Source organism: Schistocerca americana, chromosome 2 (genome assembly GCF_021461395.2).
Source record: "Schistocerca americana isolate TAMUIC-IGC-003095 chromosome 2, iqSchAmer2.1, whole genome shotgun sequence".
NCBI classification, from domain to species: Eukaryota; Metazoa; Arthropoda; class Insecta; order Orthoptera; family Acrididae; genus Schistocerca; species Schistocerca americana.
In genome coordinates this window covers 1,017,516,055-1,017,537,166 of record NC_060120.1, presented here as the reverse complement: position 1 = coordinate 1,017,537,166, position 21,112 = coordinate 1,017,516,055, and the positions used below count along the sequence as shown (strand labels likewise).

The 21,112-nt window shown below is 38.1% G+C and overlaps 1 protein-coding gene across 1 annotated transcript in view; it reads left to right on the top strand.

Annotated features, from left to right (window-relative positions):
• LOC124596374 (mitogen-activated protein kinase kinase kinase 7-like) overlaps nucleotides 1-21,112 on the top strand; it is a 147,157-nt gene continuing 126,045 nt past the window's right edge. Inside the window, exons 1-2 of the mRNA XM_047135487.1 lie at nucleotides 1-196; nucleotides 10,527-10,758. Coding sequence (XP_046991443.1) covers nucleotides 119-196; nucleotides 10,527-10,758 — 310 coding nt within the window. The 5' untranslated portion in view covers nucleotides 1-118. The remainder of the gene's footprint in view (nucleotides 197-10,526; nucleotides 10,759-21,112) is intronic.

Here is a 21,112-nt window from a genome sequence, read left to right as displayed (position 1 = left end):
CATCTTTGAAATCAAAGATGGCACCAAAAAAGTATTTTGATAAGTGAACCGAAATGGGAATGTGATTTATGTAAATAATCAGACAATATTATAAACTATGTGATGGTGGGAAAAACACATGGCGTGCAAGGAAGGAAATGTCCAACCTCAGCACTTTGTCGAAGAAATTGATTACAATGAAATAAAAAAGATACAGGTTTGTTTCTGTCTATTTTTGTTGTTGTGTCTCCAGGGTTTACTCGCTGTCATCAGTGATGTTTATACACATATGCGTTAAGCGTAAAAGTTATTGTTCGTCAGTTTTCTTAAGCTGTCATTGACACAAGTACCCTACAAACAATGGCATTTCCAGTGCTTCTCTTGTTTCAATCACGTCTGTTTTTTACATAAGCATTTTCATTTAAGTTAATCATTAGTGGCCAGAAACTGATTAATGTTACGTTATTACTTTATTTTATAAAATTTTATGGTGTCAGCAGCGATGTCGTGACAAATATGGATTTCAGTTGAAGGAAAGTACATAACCTTAAGCACATAACAGATGGCTTACTTGACCACTTGTTTGGAAATGCTATTGAAAGTTACATATTATGGAAATTTGTAATATATTTATGTCCTAAAAATGTCAATATTGACGTCATTTAAGTACATGATTTGTATACAAATATTCAGATCAAAGCTACAGTCTAGAATGTTGTTAGAGGTTGAAACACAACTAATTAAAAGTTGACACACATTATTCTAAAATGGAGGAAGTATTACAAATAGATACATTGTTGAAGTTCTGTCTTTATTGTGGACTAGTTTTTCAAGCAGAAGTGTGAGAGAGGCTGAATAGGGAATAGTGATATTGTGCATCTGGTGCTAGTAATACATTCACATGCACATTATTTCTCTCATTAGTCCACCTCCCTTTAAGAAGAGTGTTTTCATGATTGTTATATATGTTTGGCGAATTTAACTGTTTTGGGTTTGTCATGTTTAGCCTGCTCTGACCAAAGTCTGGAAAATAACATGAGTAATATTCTCCTCTGATCAAGTCTGACTTGTACAATTTTCACATAGTTAATTTTTGTTAGTTTTTAATCACTTTTTGAGAGTTCAAATTATGTGACATGAATTTGAAGAAGAAGAAAATACATTACACAAAGACAGTGCTGTGGTTCACTTGACAGGAGGATTGTCCATTGCTAACTATCTTATTAATTGGGCAACAGGATGACTATGAACTGTAGTGGCACAAGACACTTGCAGATAGGTTCAAACAGTATGTAATCCTAGTTAGATATATTTTCATCCAGCCCAGAAAAGTTATTCTAATACTTTCTGACTACTGCTGTACTACATCATTTATTTAGTTACACTGTCACAGTTACTACAGTCTGTCAGTTAGCACTTAGGTTTCACTTCGTTAATCATTATGCAGAAAATTGTGCGCTATTCAGCTGGTGGCATTTGCAGTAGATTTCCAACAGAACTGCTAAAATTGGATGATTAACCCTAAGGTTTCAAATGTAAGTTGAAAGGCCCTTGTTGCACACATTTCCTATTCTGTTCAGGAGTTCCTCACACTAGTTGAGAACTTTTTTTGTGAAATGTGTTATTTATCCGTATTCTAGGACATTTTTCCTCTCTTAATAATTCTTTGATGGCATTTTGCATTGAACACTTCCCATACAGCTTTTATAGCTTTTGAAAACCAATGCTATTGAGTCAGTGCATTGCCAAGCACCTTGGTTTGTGCTTGAGAGTGTTGAGACCTCACAACTTTTATTTGTAGATAGTGATAGCTATCTTCTGTGTGGTTTAGGTAGTAATAGTCATCTGAAGTGACATGACCTATTCTTCTGTCCAGCCTGAAAAGCATACAACTTACAGTTTAATACGAAGTCAACACCATGGTGTAGCAAAGCTTTTAGAAACACACAAAGAACTGAACATAAAATTAATTGCCAGAAAGAAGAAACAAATTTTAAAACCAAGTGGAGATTACAACCCAATAATTAGTTTTTGTAATATGATACTTAGCCTTCATTGATCCACCATTGTTGGTACTTAATATTGTTCTTAATGTCTTCCAAACTTCACTCTTATTTGTAATTTTGTAAATATTGTGGAAAATAATAGTGTGTGGTAGCTCAGTGGTGTTAAAGATGTTAGGTTTGTATTGGTGGTGAAAGGTAGTCATGGTCTAATTTGTGCTCATTCAAAGTTGTTTATTTCCTTGTAATTCAGTTAGTTACATGTGTTTTGCTATTTTGAAATTTTCAAAACAGAGAAATCACAACAAGGAAAAAAGCTAGCTCTCTCTCTCTCTCTCTCTCTCTCTCTCTCTCTCTCTCTCTCTCTCTCTCTCTCTCTCTGTCTCTCTATCTCGGTATATTCACACTTTGATTATTATAGCCACGTATTTCGATAATATGTTTCTGTACTGATCGACTTCTAAATTTCGTTCTCATTGTAAACAGAATGAGCCCAAGTAAAAGTTTTAATTTGCTTCTGGGAATGGGGGTCTTTTATGTAGTTCACACTGTGGGTCTTTTATGTAGTTCATACTGTGGGGTGTTGCCTGTAACTCTCATCCAAGCTGTTTTCGAGAACACAGACGCATCCGATTCCATCCATCTGCTTTGACCCATGACGTTACCAATTCTCAATGTCTCCAATATGGCGCCTATGACATCATTATGTAAACATGACAACAAACAAGAAAATACATATAAAACCAACAAACACATCTCCCTCCAAAATTATAGTCAAACTAATGGGACCATTGCGGAAAATTGGGGGTTTTTGGGTGGGGACAAACTAATTATAAACACGTACAGGCACACACCACGGTTCCAAACCACACAGAACGACGACATAAAAACACCACAAAATTCCGCTACACTAACAATATCCACAGGAATCAGCCACTTCCCTTCCACTACATAGCTCAACCGCAATTGTCGATACCACAAAATAGAAACCAACTATTCCAAAAATTATAATCACACCGAAACTGACAATACCACAAAATCAACACCTAAAATAACAAAAATTGGAATCAGGCACTTCCCTTGATCTATATAGGTCAACAGGAGCTCACGATACCAAAGCACACATAGCTGCAACGACACATTGGAATCAATCACTTTCCCAGGACCTATATAACTCAAATACAACTGACGATACCAAAACAATTTAAATTGAGCACTTCCTATATGATACATAAATCAACCACAAGTGCCGATACCAAAATATCAACCACTAACACATGCACTAAGTAACACTGACCCGACAACACATAAAAACCCCACCGAACATCATAACACGCAAACAATAGACCCAAAAAAACGACTACTTACCCCAAAAACTTCCGGCGCTACACACTAGCGCGGGCACCCCAATCACACACAGGCACACTCACATACACAAACAAAAAAACACAACCAAAACAAACCCCCAAACTCGCATATTCTGCTTGCATATGTCGCATTTCACTATCTCTGCCACAAGCCCAAAAAGTTGCAGAAACTTAATGACAGATAACATGTAATGACAGACAACATGTCGTCCCCCATTTCAGCCCTCAGACGTGCACTATTAAACTTAGAAGTCATATCCATACCTGACAAAAGAAGCCACAAATTGAATTAAACAACTTACCACGCAACAAACAGCAAACCAATACCATCAAACGACACCGCAAGAACATAAACACAACGGAAACTTAATTCTTAAGTCACTGAAGCTAATTTCCATTCTTCTATAACAGTCACTACCAATTAATAAGTTTTTTTGCTGTGTATCTTTTAATGAAGCAGCCCAATTTTATAAAGTACATCATTGTTTCAAACATATACCGGAAAAACATTTGAAGCAGTATTTTAACTTCACTGACATTATTTCTCCAGGATTATCACTACATCAGTAGAGTTCTTTTTTGGCTTAAGTAATGTCTGTGTATGCACATTAATGCATTTCTCCATAATAAAATGCAGAATGTCTTGTTCGGGATGATTCAGTCACAGTGAATTGTTAGGTGCATGGATCTTTTTTGTCATATGACCCTAACTACTGAAATACACAAGAATTTATGGTTGTAAATTACCCTTAGAATTGAGTTTTCTGTTTCAACACTGATACCACTTGAGTCAATGATTTGGCATGTATGTCTTGTTTTCATTTACATTCTGCTGTCTGGACAACTGCTGCATCATAACCCATATCAGGATCTTGATTAGATCAGTACTTTCTTATTTTAAATGGGCCATTAAAGCTGTTAACATTTGGGATTTCTTGAACAATATTTACCGGTTTCCACCATAGTGGGAGGGACTTTCAAGACAATGTCTGCTGTTAGTCTTCAATGAGAATCTACAGTCTTGTGCCCACTTCATTGTATACTATTTCTTTCATTGTTCTGCTGATAGCCGTCAGTACATATTGTCAAAGAAACGAGTAAGTTCCTGCAGGTTTGAGATTTGAGTGTAACATGTAACACTACGGTACACTAGAAAGCCTACATCTGACGTCCTTGCTTCTATTTTCATGTATGAAACCAAATGGCCTGATTATTTCTTACTATGTAGGAGTGTCTCAACCACTCTCGCACCACTTTGTACTGCAAAGACAAAGCAAGAGATGAGTGATTAAGGCACTAGACTCACATTTTAGACAAGTAGGATACAAACCCACATCATTGAAATGGTGGATTTTGGGATGCTTTTCTTTGAAACTAGAAAATTGTTTTTCCACGGCATCCTGATCCAATATGAGATTATGCCGAATCTCTAATGCCATTACATTTGATGGTACGTGAAACCCTGTTCTTACTTCTTACATTACACAAAAGCACCATTCTCGGCATATGTAGTTTCAATGGAATCAGAGTTGAATTTCCCTTCCATTGGTAGTGATAGTTATGGAAAATATACTGTGGATCTGAGGATCAGGGAATGCCTCCCAAATACTGATGTTGGGAGGACAATAAAGAAACTCCCGTACACCAATAGGCATTGCAGCACCTAATCCAGAGGTGGCACTTGCAAAAGGCATCTGTATCCCATGTTAATAGCAGCCTTCATAATCTTGGAAGACAACAAAATGCCACTGCAACTTATTTTACTTGCTTAACTCTGTCTCCATTTTATGTACAAAATGTGGCTCCTTCACATCCGTAGGTAAAATAGTCCCGCGTTGAGATCTATGGGGGAGTAGGGCTTAGAATAGTCACAATAAGAGAAAGGGGATCAGTACCTGGAATGTGGAATATAACTCAAAGCAGGAAAACTATAAAACTTTAGAAGAAATGTGGCACAGAATAATATGAACTTGATTGGAGTTGCTAAGATAAGGTGGAGTGGACATGGAGAGTCGCTGACAGACAGATACGTAATGTACTACTGAGGAGGACAACTTTAAGGAAGGTATGGAGTAGGAGTATTTTGACAAAGGAGAAGGAAATGATTAAATGGAAAATGTCGACTATGTAAATGACAGGGTTATCAACACAAGGCAGGAAAGATTATAGAAATACAGGGTGATTCAAAAAGAATACCACAAATTTAGGAATTTAAAACTCTGCAACGACAAAAGGCAGAGCTAAGCACTATCTTTCGGCGAATTAAGAGAGCTATAAAGTTTCATTTAGTTGTACATTTGTTCGCTTGAGGCGCTGTTGACTAGGCGTCAGCGTCAGTTGATGCTAAGATGGCGACCGCTCAACAGAAAGCTTTTTGTGTTATTGAGTACGGCAGAAGTGAATCGACGACAGTTGTTCAGCGTGCATTTCGAACGAGATATGGTGTTAACCCTCCTGATAGGTGGTGTATCAAACGTTGGTATAAACAGTTTACAGACAATGGGTGTTTGTGCAAAGGGAAAAGTTCTGGACGGCCGAGAACGAGTGATGAAAATGTAGCACGCATCCAGCAAGCATTTGTTCTCGGCCCTGGAAAATCGACTCGCAGAGCTAGCAGAGAGCTGCAAATTCCACAATCAACTGTATGGAGAGTCCTATGAAAAAGGTTAGTTATGAAACCTGAACGTCAACTACCCGAGGCGATGGATCGGCCGCCAGGCAGCCCGTGACAGACCACTTCATCACTGGCCTCCAAGAAGCCCTGATCTTACCCCCTGCGATTTTTTCTTATGGAGGTACGTTAAGGATATGGTGTTTCGGTCACCTCTCCCAGCCACCATTGATGATTTGAAACGAGAAATAACAGCAGCTATCCAAACTGTTATGCCTGATATGCTACAGAGAGTGTGGAACGAGTTGGAGTATCGGGTTGATATTGCTCGTATGTCTGGAGGGGGCCATATTGAAAATATCTGAACTTGTTTTTGAGTGAAAAAAAACCTTTTTAAATACTCTTTGTAATGATGTATAACAGAAGGTTATATTATGTTTCTTTCATTAAATACACATTTTTAAAGTTGTGGTATTCTTTTTGAATCACCCTGTATATATTGATTATGAGTGTGATAGTGCAAGATGCAGTCAGGGTCTTCCAAGGAAGAGTGACAAAAAGGGAAAGACAGCTAGCAGTGCAAAACACGTGGTTCAGAAATCACTGGTGAATGATCTACACTTTGAAGTCATTAGGCTATGATTATAGAAACTAAATTTGTTATGTACTGATCAGGTGGAAGAAAGATAGGATAAAGTGTCCTAAAACTGATTCAACAAAAATTTTCCAAAAAATGGTACACCCAGTCTATTCATAAGAAAACCGTACTTATCACAAATGTTCCTACTATTATTTGTGCTGCTGTTCTTTGGGGATGGCCAGTCATATTTTGTTTTTTTCCATTTTTAACTTAGCAGTGACATAAAAAATAATTTAGTCACCATTTTTCACATCGAAAATAAATGTGCACACAGTTCTACAACATTTGCCACTATCTTGGAAATATTGATTCTGTACCCACCAAATTTGGATTACATAGACAGAAAGATGTGCTCTGTCTGCTGGATTATTCATTACCTTCACATTTATTAGTTCGATTCCCGGCGGGGTCAGGGATTTTCTCTGCCTCGTGATGACTGGGTGTTGTGTGATGTCGTTAGGTTAGTTAGGTTTAAGTAGTTCTAAGTTCTAGGGGACTGATGACCATAGATGTTAAGTCCCATAGTGCTCAGAGCCACATTTATTATATGGAGTTAATTAATAAACAGTCAATATTATCCCTAAATATGATATGCTCCAGTCCCAAAAGATGTTTCCTAAAAGTGGTACACTCTAGGTGTTTTTCATCATGCCGTTCTGTTCACTGAAATGTGTGTTACTTGCTGCAATTGGCAATAATACAACAGTTGTTGTGCTCTGTTTCTTGCCATTGTTGTTAAGGCAATAATGCAGCAGTTGTCATGCTATTGTTGACATTAGTGCAGCAAAAGCAGCAGCAGAGGATATAGACTGTGTTACAGTTTTGATTTAGTGGTGTATTGCTATTCCTCTCAGATCTCTTTTACAGGTAGGCCTAAGTATAGGTTTCATCTAAAATAGGTCCCAACTGTTCTTAAATATATTTTATGCCAATATTGTATAATATTCAATTGGAATATTTTGGGTCATGACAGGAACAGTATGGCACCTTCATATAAGAAAAAAGGAAGGCCATATAGTAAAGAAGATATTTCTTCAGCCATAAAAGTGGTGAAAGATGGAGCTTCACTCTGGCAGGTATCATTGAAATATAAAATAGATAAAATGTTCCTGCACAGGAGGGTACATGGTGCTCACTCAGGTGTGCAAGGTAGGAAAACAGACTTGACAGCAGATCAAGAAACAACTTTATCTCATCACTTGAAGACACTTGCTAAATGGGGATTTCCAGTGACAAGAGCTGAAGTGTTGCTGGTTGTTCCACACTTTGTGGAACAAAATGGTTTGACCAGTCGTTTTAAAGATGGAAAACCTGAAGAAGTTTTTTTTAGTTGACACCGATGTTCATTTCATGTCGTAAATATCCTTAAAAAATCTGTGAAAGAAAACTCCCAGTTGTACATAAGTATCATTTTTCTATTGTCATTGTTGCTACTTAGGAATATCTCATGTGTATCATATTTTGAACCAGTTGTATCATATTTAATATTTTCAGTCCAAAAAAATGATACAGTGTTTTATTTATTTTTGGTTTAGATTTGCAGCTCTAAAGAATTAAACACAGTGCCATTTTAAAGCAGCTAACATTGTCTTTCATATACATTTTTTCCTTTCAGGTACTCTTTTTCTTTAAAAAATGAAAACACATTTTGTGATTTTGTATCATATTTAGGACACCTTACCCTATAGAAATAAAATGAAGTGAAGAAGGTGCATACATTATCAAGTGCAGATATTAACAGTTAACAAATTACTTATGGCAGAAATGGAAATTTAAAAAAAAAGGCATCTGAAGAAGGCTGTTGTGATGAAGTTGAGTGACCTAGAGAAGAAAGATGAGCATGAGTAATTAAAATATGTCAGAAATGTTCTCACTTCAGCTTATTAGCGATGGACCATCTGACAAATGCTGAAAGGAGGAATCAGGAATGCAGGACAGAAATGTAAATAAACTGCAAAAGGGAAAAATGGCGAAAAAAGCTATGGATTGCCCAGAAAAAGATTTCCAAGATGAATGAGAGAAGAGAACTCAAAAATAAGGACAGTGAAAAATGCAAGAAAGACATAGAAGACTGGGTAACAAACTGCTTAGAGAATTGATTTCCAAGATGAATGAGAGAAGAGAACTCAAAAATAAGGACAGTGAAAATGCAAGAAAAACATATAGAAGACTGGTAACAAACTGCTTAGAGAATTGAACCAAATTAGGGAAACGGCTAAAAGAAGGTTGTTATGCAATTGAGGAACTGGATACAAAGGGAAGGTGTGATATAGTGTAAAACAAAGGCCTAGTGGAGCTACTGTGGAAATTTTCTGCAAAGATGGAAATATTGTGCACAAAGATCGTGAGTGAGTCGCTCAGAGATGGGAGGACTATTCAAAAGAGCTATATGTGATATGAACAGACCACCAATCACTATAGAGGAAGTAAAGAGTTCAGTTGCTGCAATGAAAAATTAGAAAGCAATAAGTACAGGTAAGATACCAGGAAAAATAACTAAACATTTGAACGAAGAATGAATAAGGAAAATATTGAGGTTGTGTAACAGAAAGTATAGAACAGTAGTCCATGGCCAGATAACTTTTTGACGGTGGTAATAATTCCAATACCAAAGGAACAGGGGATCAAGAAATTTGGAGAGCCCAAATCAATTAGCCTCATTTCATATGTAGTCAGACTTACGTTACCGATCACAACTGAAGAGTGGAAATGGAAGAGAATTTGGTTGTGGAGCAGTTTTTTTTTTTTTTTTTTTTTTTTTTAAGGAATACACAAAAAGTGAACAGGATTCTTACAAATTTTGGGAGAGTGCCTTATTGTGAAGGGAAGAGACTTGTAATGTGTTTTATAGGCCTAGAAAGTAATTTGATGGTGTGTTATAAGCCTACACTTATAATGAGTATGTCGGAAAAGCAGGCAGATGATAAGCTCAGTATCCTTAAATCAAAAAGTGTTGGTGAAAGGAAAAATTATCAACTGAACTGAATCACAGAAATGAGTTAGAGAATACTGTTGTCTGTCACTATTGTTTCTGTACTGAAACATTATGATTGATTTCTCACCACTAGATGACAAGAGGGTAAAAAAAGGAGGAAGAAAAATATAATAATTGAGGTTTTCAGACAGCCAACTGGTATCTGTTGTGAACTGCTCAGTGAAGTGCCAGTTGATATCACATAGTGGCTCCAGGCACTGCCCCCTCTTGTCATCTGATGCCTTGGTCTGTAATAATTGTAATGGTTGTAATGAGTGAATGTTGTTACCAACATTATATACAAAATAAATTTGTAATCTCTACCACTGATTTTTATTTCTGTAGTAAGTATGATTACTGATTTCCTTCATGTCAAAAATTTTTAATTAACAGTGGTTGTTGACCAACTGTATTTGCCAACCATCAGTCATTGGCTTTCAAAATAGTTTCAGTATTTAAGAATCAAGTGTGCATGTTGCATTCTACAGTGCAACAAACCATCACACACAAGATTTGTGAGCTGTGCTGCTCAGAAATGTGGGATACCATGGTAGTGTCCTACACTTATGCAGCAGACACTGTAGGACAGATTGCATTAAGACTTATTTACCCTGTGCTGTTTACTCTGTATGCCACTCATTCCACAGAGAGCACTCCTCTTTCTCATTTGCTTTCATTTTCTCATATTGTGTGACATTCTTCAAGGGGTAACAATGACATTTCCTGTCACACAAAACATGATGATGCTGGCCATATGTGGATGCCAAGTAGTTGCAGCCTTATTACTTGCAGCATATACAGTGTTCTACATGCACTACAAGTTCAGATTAATTCAGGACATTCTTTCTGGGTGTTGGGATTTGCACAAATATTAACATATTTCTTTTTCTAAAGCTAAGACTATTGTGTTGACAGTACAATTTCCTTTTTTGATGTGCCATTATTCTTACAGGTTGTAGGGAAAGGTTCATTTGGCGTTGTTTGGAAAGGAAAATGGCGGAACATTGATGTAGCTGTAAAACACATAGATTCTGAAGCAGAAAAGAAGGCATTTGCAGTTGAAGTGAGACAGCTGTCAAGGATAAATCATCCCAATATTGTAAAACTTTATGGTGCCTGCACTCAAAATCCAAATCCAGTATGTCTTGTGATGGAATATGCAGAGGGAGGTTCACTGTACAATGGTGAGTGTGCCTTGCACTGTTTCCCTTCTTCATATTTGAAATGATGCTGTTCTGGAAAAAAAATTAAAAAACTGTAAGGAAATGTGTAAATGTTTAGCATTTTGCCATAGTTTCTGCTAAGAAGGTGTACTATAATTATAAAAGTGACTTCTTCTGTGCCTTAGTGAGAGGCAGTTATGATCCATTGAATGTGCAAATAGCTAACCAACCCACTGAGCCTTGTACACTTATTTTAAACATATGCTTTTGGATTATTTTCAGAATGCTTCTTGACTCTTAATACTAACTACAGTCCCTCTGAATAATTTGAGAAAGTCTGTTCCCTCAAATGAAACAGTGCATTGGATGTCATTGCCTTTATTTGCTTCATTGTAGGCATTTCTGTGTGCAATACAAATGTTTCTAAATTGTAATTCTGTGTACGTCTTGTTGATTTAATTTCTACATTACTTGTAGTTACCCCTCACATCCATTGCATTGAGGTATTCCTTTCTTGAATAACCTGAAATACTTCATAGGTTATGCGTTGCATTTTCATCTCTTTGTTATTGCAGCACTGATCCTTCCCTTTTGCTCCCCCCATGAACCATGGACCTTGCCATTGGCGGTTAGGCTTGCGTGCCTCAGCGATACAGATAGCCGTACCGTAGGTGCAACCCCAACGGAGGGGTATCTGTTGAGAGGCCAGACAGACGTGTGGTTCCTGAAGAGGGGCAGCAGCCTTTTCAGTAGTTGCAAGGGCAACAGTCTGGATGATTGACTGATCTGGCCTTGTAACACTAACCAAAACGACCTTGATGTGCTGGTACTGCGAACGGCTGAAAGCAAGGGGAAACTACGGCCGTAATTTTTCCCGAGGGCATGCAGCTTTACTGTATGGTTAAATGATGATGGTGTCCTCTTGGGTAAAATATTCCGGAAGTAAAATAGTCCCCCATTCGGATCTCCGGGCGGGGACTACTCAAGAGGATGTCGTTATCAGGAGAAAGAATACTGGCGTTCTACGGATTGGAGCATGGAATGTCAGATCCCATAATTGGGCAGGTAGGTTAGAAAATTTAAAAAGGGAAATGGATAGGTTAAAGTTAAATATAGTGGGAATTGGTGAAGTTCGGTGGAAGGAGGAACAAGACTTCTGGTCAGGTGACTACAGGGTTATAAACACAAAATCAAATAGGGGTAATGCAGGAGTAGGTTTAATAATGAATAGGAAAATAGGAATGCGGGTAAGCTACTACAAACAGCATAGTGAGCGCATTATTGTGACCAAGATAGATACGAAGCCCAAGCCTACTACAGTAGTACAAGTTTATATGCCAACTAGCTCTGCAGATGACGAAGAAATTGAAGAAATGCATGATGAAATAAAAGAAATTATTCATATTTTGAAGGGAGACGAAAATTTAATAGTCATGGGTGACTGGAATTCAGCAGTAGGAAAAGTGAGAGAAGGAAACATAGTAGGTGACTATGGATTAGGGGTAAGAAATGAAAGAGGAAGCTGCCTGGTAGAATTTTGCACAGAGCACAACTTAATCATAGCTAACACTTGGTTCAAGGATCATGAAAGAAGGTTGTATACATGGAAGAAGCCCGGAGATACTGACAGGTTTCAGATAGATTATATAATGGTAAGACAAAGATTTAGGAACCAGGTTTTAAATTGTAAGACATTTCCAGGGGCAGATGTGGATTCTGACCACAATCTATTGGTTACGACCTGTAGATTAAAACTGAAGAAACTGCAAAAAGGTGGGAATTTAAGGAGATGGGACCTGGGTAAACTGACTGAACCAGAGGTTGTACAGAATTTCAGGGAGAGCAAAAGGGAACAATTGACAGGAATGGGGGAAAGAAATACAGTAGGAGAAGAATGGGTAGCTTTGAGGGATGAAGTAGTGAAGGCAGCAGACGATCAAGTAGGTAGAAAGACAAGGGCTAGTAGAAATCCTTGGGTGACAGAAGAAATACTGAATTTAATTGATGAAAGGAGAAAATATAAAAATGCAGTAAATGAAGCAGGCAGAAAGGAATACAAACGTCTCAAAAATGAGATCGACAGGAAGTGCAAAATGGCTAAGCAGGGATGGCTAGAGGACAAATGTAAGGATGTAGAGGCTTGTCTCACTAGGGGTAAGATAGATACAGCCTACAGGAAAATAAAAGAGACCTTCAGAGAAAAGAGAACCACTTGTATGAATATCAAGAGCTCAGATGGAAACCCAGTTCTAAGCAAAGAAGGGAAAGCAGAAAGGTGGAAGGAGTATATAGAGGGTCTATACAATGGTGATGTACTTGAGGACAATATTATGGAAATGGAAGAGGATGTAGATGAAGATGAAATGGGAGATACAATACTGCGTGAAGAGTTTGACAGAGCACTGAAAGACCTGAGTCGAAACAAGGCCCCAGGAGTGGATAACATTCCATTAGAACTACTGACAGCCGTGGGAGAGCCAGTCATGACAAAACTCTACCATCTGGTGAGCAAGATGTATGAAACAGGTGAAATACTCTCAGACTTCAAGAAGAATATAATAATTCCAATCCCAAATAAAGCAGTTGTTGACAAATGTGAAAATTACCGAACTATCAGTTTAATAAGTCACGGCTGAAAAATACTAACGCGGATTCTTTACAGAGGAATGGAAAAACTAGTAGAAGCTGACCTCGGGGAAGATCAGTTTGGATTCCGTAGAAATGTTGTAACACGTGAGGCAATACTGACCCTACGACTTATCTTAGAAGCTAGATTAAGGAAAGGCAAACCTACGTTTCTAGCATTTGTAGACTTAGAGAAAGCTTTTGACAATGTGGACTGGAATATGCTCTTTCAAATTCTGAAGGTGGCAGGGGTAAAATACAGGAAGCGAAAGGCTATTTACAATTTGTACAGAAACCAGATGGCAGTTATAAGAATCGAGGGACATGAAAGGGAAGCAGTGGTTGGGAAGGGAGTGAGACAGGGTTGTAGTCTCTCCCCGATGTTATTCAATCTGTATATTGAGCAAGCAGTGAAGGAAACAAAAGAAAAATTCGGAGCAGGTATTAAAATCCATGGAGAAGAAATAAAAACTTTGAGGTTCACCGATGGCATTGTAATTCTGTCAGAGACAGCAAAGGACTTGGAAGAGCAGGTGAACGGAATGGACAGTGTCTTGAAAGGAGGATATAAGATGAACATCAACAAAAGCAAAACGAGGGTAATGGAATGTAGTCGAATTAAGTCGGGTGATGCTGAGGGAATTAGATTAGGAAATGAGACACTTAAAGTAGTAAAGGAGTTTTTCTATTTGGGGAGCAAAATAACTGATGATGGTCGAAGTAGAGAGGATATAATATGTAGACTGGCAATGGCAAGGAAAGCGTTTCTGAAGAAGAGAAATTTGTTAACATCGAGTATAGATTTAAGTGTCGGGAAGTCATTTCTGAAAGTATTTGTATGGAGTGTAGCCATGTATGGAACTGAAACATGGACGATAAATAGTTTGGACAAGAAGAGAATAGAAGCTTTTGAAATGTGATGCTACAGAAGAATGCTGAAGATTAGATGGGTAGATCACATAACTAATGAGGAAGTATTGAATAGGATTGGGGAGAAGAGAAGTTTGTGGCACAACTTAACTAGAAGAAGGGATCGGTTGGTAGGACATGTTCTGAGGCATCAAGGGATCACCAATTTATTATTGGAGGGCAGCGTGGAGGGTAAAAATCGTAGAGGGAGACCAAGAGACGAATACACTAAACAGATTCAGAAGGATGTATGTTGCAGTAGGTACTGGGAGATGAAGAAGCTTGCACAGGATAGAGTAGCATGGAGAGCTGCATCAAACCAGTCTCAGGACTGAAGACCGCAACAACAACAAACTTCCCTTTGGTATTATTATTATTATTATTATTATTACTGTTATTATTATGGTTCATTCCCCTTCTGTTGAAACACCACACCTTAAGGCTTTTGCTTGATGGCAGTTTCACAATTTATGCTACACTCAATTGACTAGAGCCTGTGTCCTGTTTTCATTCAACTAAATATGTCTACTGGCTTTGAGTGTCAGTCTCTGTGTCATATTTGTTCCAGGTTTTTTAGTTTCCTCCATGTTATAACAATTTTATTATTTCACACGACAAATTTTTGAATTTTGGCCTCATTCACTCTCCTGGTAACTTCCTCTTTTGAAGTGTCCACCCAGACATCCAACTGGCTTATCTTTGGAAGGTTTTATGTAAATTAGATGGCCATTATTGGTTTCTGTAATACACTACACATACTGAGGATACATTTTTATGCTTTTAATGATGCCAGTTCACACTTGAAGACCAAACGAATGGTCTAACCACATGTACACTTCATCTTTATCTTTTTAAAAGATTGAGTATGATTCTCTTAATCCAAAATGTTTGTTTTCCAAAGCATGTCATTTTTGTCCTAACCTTAACATCATCTGTTACTGGAAGAGGTACCTTGGATTGTTTGTCATTGATAATCACATTGCAGTGATACTGCCTCAAGTGCTGTACAAAAGGGCTGTATGGTTGTTTGGCTGGATAGTACGTACCTTCAGAAACTGACGTTCCAGACATTACCAATAAAAACACTTAAAAATAGAAAAGGCTATTTCTAACTCTCACAACTTGTATGTTCGTACCACAGGTAGGCATGGGGGATTGTTTGAGAAATTTTGGAAAGGAGAGGCAGGTCACTCAGTCTTCAGATTGGAGGTCCCCACCTGTTGTGAGGATGAGGGTAGACAAAGATCTTTCTACATCCTTGTTATTATACAGTTTTCTTAATTGAATTTTCTGTTTGATGCAGATATTATTTAATTTATATATTCAAAAAGTGTGCACATATTTTATAATCACATGACAGTAGTAAGAGGATGATTTCTGTTTGACATGTGTCGACTAGGTGAGTTAAACTTATTTCACAAGTGTCAGGGATAAAAAAAATTGAGCTAACTGTTTTTCTCTAAAATTATTTTAAAAATTCTTAAACAACTAACATCATTTACCAACTTCTTAGATGATCTGCGTATTAACCTACTTCACCTGCTCAGTATAATTAATGCAGATATATGTATCTGCAACCATAACTCATTCATTACAAAATGAATATTGTGAGTGAAGAAATTGTGAACAAAACAGTAGTCTCATTGTTTTCAAGATTTGTTTCAAGACAAATCATAAATTACCTGCATAGTCAATTGTAAACGTTCCCTTCTGACAAAGGAAGTGTAGAAAACTTAAGAAAGTAAGTTTAAAACTCTTTATTCAAAAGGTTTTGAAAGAATTGGTACCAACCTTGATAGTGGGAGTCATAAATGTTTATCATTGCTTAATAATAGATTTAAAAAACAGCTAGAATCCATGGGTTAAAACTAAGCAACTGGACCCAGTTTTTCATTGAATATGTCATTGCATTGACCTCTTTATTTATCATGGATAGTGTTTTGTCCTGACACAGGGTGGAGGGAAGATGGGGTTTAAGGTCAGTCTGCAATTTTCGAGCAGCGAGGAGCAAATGCAGAAGGACAAATTCCCAGTGGAGGCAGGTTGATGAGTGGGATCAATGCCAAATACTGTCACAGGATATCTATGAGAGATGTGGATTCTTGGACGTGACAGGATGCTTGAAGCATGAGACTCGTGGAATTCAGGAGTCAAACACTATTTATTTGTGATCAGACTAACACACTGAAGGTTAATTCTAAACATTAGAAAAAGCAAAGGCAGCAGTTGGTTGCACAACAAAAGTCAGTGTCTGGAGTCACGGGGGCAGAAGCTAACAGAAATAGCGAAGACTAGCGACATGTTAAGTACAAACTTGAGAGCGGCACTCCGAGTGAGAAAAGCAGACCTGTTGTAGCTTACTGAGGCTGGCCACAAGTGATACAGAGTTGGTGCCGCAGCAATCTGACTGAGAACCCCTTTGAATACAAACACCTGGGTTTTTAAAGAATCGAGGCGGCGCACCATTTCTCCCTTTCTGTCGTCAGCCCACCAAGTCGCTGGAACTTAACAAGCTTCGAGAAATCTGGTGAGTCATTCTGCATCTCCAGGGCGCCTCTGGCCAACCACAGTTAGATTCCTCCCCTACTCCTACTCGATAGGTGGTGATGCTTCTGTATTTTACATTACAAACTCCAAGTTTGGTATCAGCAGTGTTCAATTGAAAGCTAAACATCACTGCCATTCCTATTATGACAAGCAACAACAGTGTTATATGTCTCTGGTCCCGCCCTCTGTCCTCCTGTGGGTGGTGTTGCCGTAGTAGCACCCTAACTTGTGTAAAGCCACTGACATTGTAGTTTTCAGGAGCAAGTATCAAGCTTGCTACCTCTGCTAAGATGTGCCTTTCGTGACCATCTTCTACAGTGATGCCTCACGACACTGTCTAGGTGGTGGATGGAGTTACCAGTTAATTCTCAGAAGTGAAACTTCTCCCCAGGGCAGCTGCCGATAGCGTCTGCAAATTGCACGACTCCTAATGTTACTAGTTATCTCCAGTAACCTAAACACTACCACTTTTGCCTGCTCTCTGTATTGTGTCTCTGGTTTCCTACCGTGGAGTGCCCTTGATGGCTCCAAAAAGCCTTAAGTGTAACAATGTACAAGTCGTCATATTCTCAACATATTACAACAGCACCAGAAACAATGTATCCTTTGTGTAATTAGGAAGAGATCTCAAATCACTGCTATTGTTGAGGATGCTAGTGGTCTTGGCCTGCTGCTAGGTTGACATATATTCCTGCAGCACATTTTGCAATCAACTTGTATGTCTCTGGTCCCGCCCTCTGTCCTCCTGTGGGTGGTGTTGCCGTAGTAGCACCCTAACTTGTGTAAACTTGTATGTTGGAATCAGATTTCATTTTAAAAGCAACAGTTGTGTGATACACAACTCATTCCATGCAATCCGCAATGCTGCAGACAAAACTGATCAGTTGGATGCCATATTTCTTGAATTTCAGTAGTTTTTTTAAATCTGTTCTATTAATTAATTGATGGGAAACACACTTGCAAAACTTCTGATCAGCTATCAGGAAGCATTAAGGGTTTTTTTTCCTATGGTACTCAATCTGTTAAGACCGAATGGGTCCACGGGAAATATTACAAAGTTTCCATTACTCAAAATATACTGAAATGAGTTGGAGACTTACTGACATAATCAGCTTAGGTTGTTTGGGTGGTACTGTTGGTATACAGAAATAATCTGTCATGAAGAACAGTGCACCTGGTGCAGCAACCAGCAGCTCTCTTTGATCGTAAGTGAAAAATATACTTGCAGGAACAGAAACATTGCCCTTCTTTGTTTCAGGAGTTTCTGGAGGATGTACAGTAATATATTTCTTGACATGTCTTGAAACATTTGCATTTTCTGATTACTAGTTATGTGATCGTCTCACCTGATTATTCTGTATGAGTGCCACTGGGTATTGGAATTTTGCAACTGATCCTGGGACTTATTGGCAGAGGCGTATTTAAACTATCTCTTTTCACTTATATTCCTAGTTGTATTACTTTTCTTGCATTACAATCAGTTGACAGTCTCTGCAATAAGTTTTGATTATATCTAGGTCCTCAAAGTCAGGAGCATTGTATAATGTGTGGTGTATCTGTACACAGTGGCATCACGTATAAACAGCACCTGTAAGCTACAGCCTAGTCTTTTATATGAGTCATGAAAGCCCTATAACACCTCTCTTTGTCTGCACACTGCTGCTTTTGCTTCAGACAATACCTCCCACTTACGAAAATATGCTGTGTTCTTCTTGCCGAGGTCTCCAGTCAAATTGCATATCATGCCTGACATTCCTTAAGCTTAAATTTACCTACTAAATGACTGTGTAGGACACATTGGAAGCTTTGCAGAAGTCTAGAAATACATAATCAGTTTTCACATTCTCTAGCCTTTTGACTACCATGAACAAGTCAGAGTACTGAATTCCACATAATTGGTAGATGTGCAATCCATATTGGTCCTTACAGTTGTTTAGTCTCTACAAATGTTGTTATATGCTAGCAAATCGCACATTTCTTATTCCTATGCATATATGTCCACATGGTGTCTCTTTCTCCTGGCACTAATGCAGACTCATGGGAATAAAAATTGGTGGGAACAATGTACAATACAAATGACGCTCTTATGTTTACACTTTGCCTCATTGTTCAAGCAGTCTGTTAAGCAGCCATTTCCTTCCTCAAAAATTTGTGTAGCGTTTATTGTGCTGAAAGGTATTAGAAAAAAAAACACTTGAAAACAACTATGGGTAAAACAGTATCTAAAAACAGTGGTACTGTATGTGAGAAATATAAATTTTGTTTGCAAATTTCAGGAGTAGTTCAAAACAAGATTTTGGTTTTGTGCTTGGGAAATCAAGAACTCGTATCTCTACGCCAGATAGGTTTTCATAATGCAATTTCTGCAGCCATAAAGCTGACAGTAACATTTTGTTACACATTTTTGTGTTTCTTTTCTAACGCATGGCTGTTAACCAAATGGCTCCCAGTATAAGGAGACCAACCTTACCAAGTGCCAATGGCCAGTAAGGGGCAGATGAGCGGGTAGGGAAGGGACACCCCTTGTCTCAGGGATGAGAAATTGTCCCCAAAGGCGGAGGAACCATTAACACGGTCAACGGCAGGAGGATGCAGAAGGCAATGGATAAGCACTACATTAACAATCCCATACAGGATTCCCAAATAGAAATGTGTCTACGTCCAATTCAAAATTTTCCGGAGTATCAATTCCCCCATTTGGATCTCCGTAGGGAGGGGGGGCGGGGGGGGTGGGGGGGGGGATGTCTTGGGCAAGGCTGTAAAGAATAAAAGAACAGATGAGAATTGGAACATGGAATGTCAGAACACTATTAAAAGCTGGGAAACTAGAAGCGGTTAAGATGCTGATGTAAAAGTCACAGCTGGACATTTTAGGAATCTGTGAAACTAGATGGGGCGGCAACGGTGATTTTATGTTGGGGGATTTCAGGATCATTCAAGGTGGCAGTGCTCGAACAGGAAGAAATGCCGTCGCTATAATTTTGAGAGGAAAATGGAAGAACAACATGTTGAACACATACCACTGCAGTGATAGGATAATGATGATTGAAATTAAAGCACAACCCACGGATTTGTGTGTAATTGCAGTTTACTTACCAACAACAAATGGCAAGGATGAGGAAGTAGAAGTAGTATATGAGCAAACTGATGATTTAATGAAACTGGTTAAAGAAAAGGACAATCTTATCATTATTGGTGATTTCAATGCATCGATTTGTGAAGATAACAAAGGATTATGGAATAGCAAGTTCGGGCTAGGAAAAATGAATGCTAGAGGAGAAAGGTTGCTAGATTTCTGTGAACAGTATGAGATGATAGTCACCAACACGTGTTTTGAAATGCCCAAGAGAAGAAGATATACATGGAAAAGTCCAGCAGATGGCAAAAGGTATCAGATAGATTATATCCTAGTCAAGAAGAAATTTATAAATCAAATAAAGTCTAGCCACTCATACCTGCACATGATATAGACAGTGACCATGTTCTAGTGATAGCAGACTATAGTAGCAGATTTAAGAAATATAAAAGAACTAACGAACACAGATGGTTTGTAGGAAAAATTAAGGAAAAACAAGTAACTGCGGACATGAAATAATTGACCGATAACCTGATAGGTAACAGATAAGGATGGGAAGGATTCAAAGAGACTGTAGAAGTAACTGCTAAAGAACTAGTAAGATTAAGGAAACTAGAACTGAGGAAACTGTGGATGACCAAGGAAATACTAGACCCCATTGAAGAACGAAACAGGCTGAGGTAAAAAAATTTTGGTAAGTACAAAAGAGTAAAAAATGCAACTACACAGAAATGTTGATTTGAAAAAGAAAAGTGGAAGCCTGACAAACATAAGGAAATTCTACAAGATCTAAGTGGAGATCGAATTGATAGAGCCTACTCTAAAATTAAATCAATGCAGATAAAGCCAAGAACAAAAACAAATATGGGCAAGAATAAAAACAGTGACCTACTTTTTGAATTAGAGGATGTATGCGAAAGATGGAAAGAATATATTGAGGAACTATATGAAAGAGAAGATATTGCTAATGAGGGAGAAATTCTGGAAGAAGAGAGCAGTGTGGATATCGACATGATAGGGCCACCTATATCTAAAGAGGAATTCAACAGTGCCGTGAATGATCTAAGTAATGGCAAAGTGACAGGGACAGATAACATTCCAGCAGAAAACTGAAGGAAATTGGAGAATCAACAAAAGAGTACTTATATAAACTTATTAAAGAGTATTATGAAGATGGAAAAGAACCATCTACGGATTTGCTTAACAGCAAAACAGTAA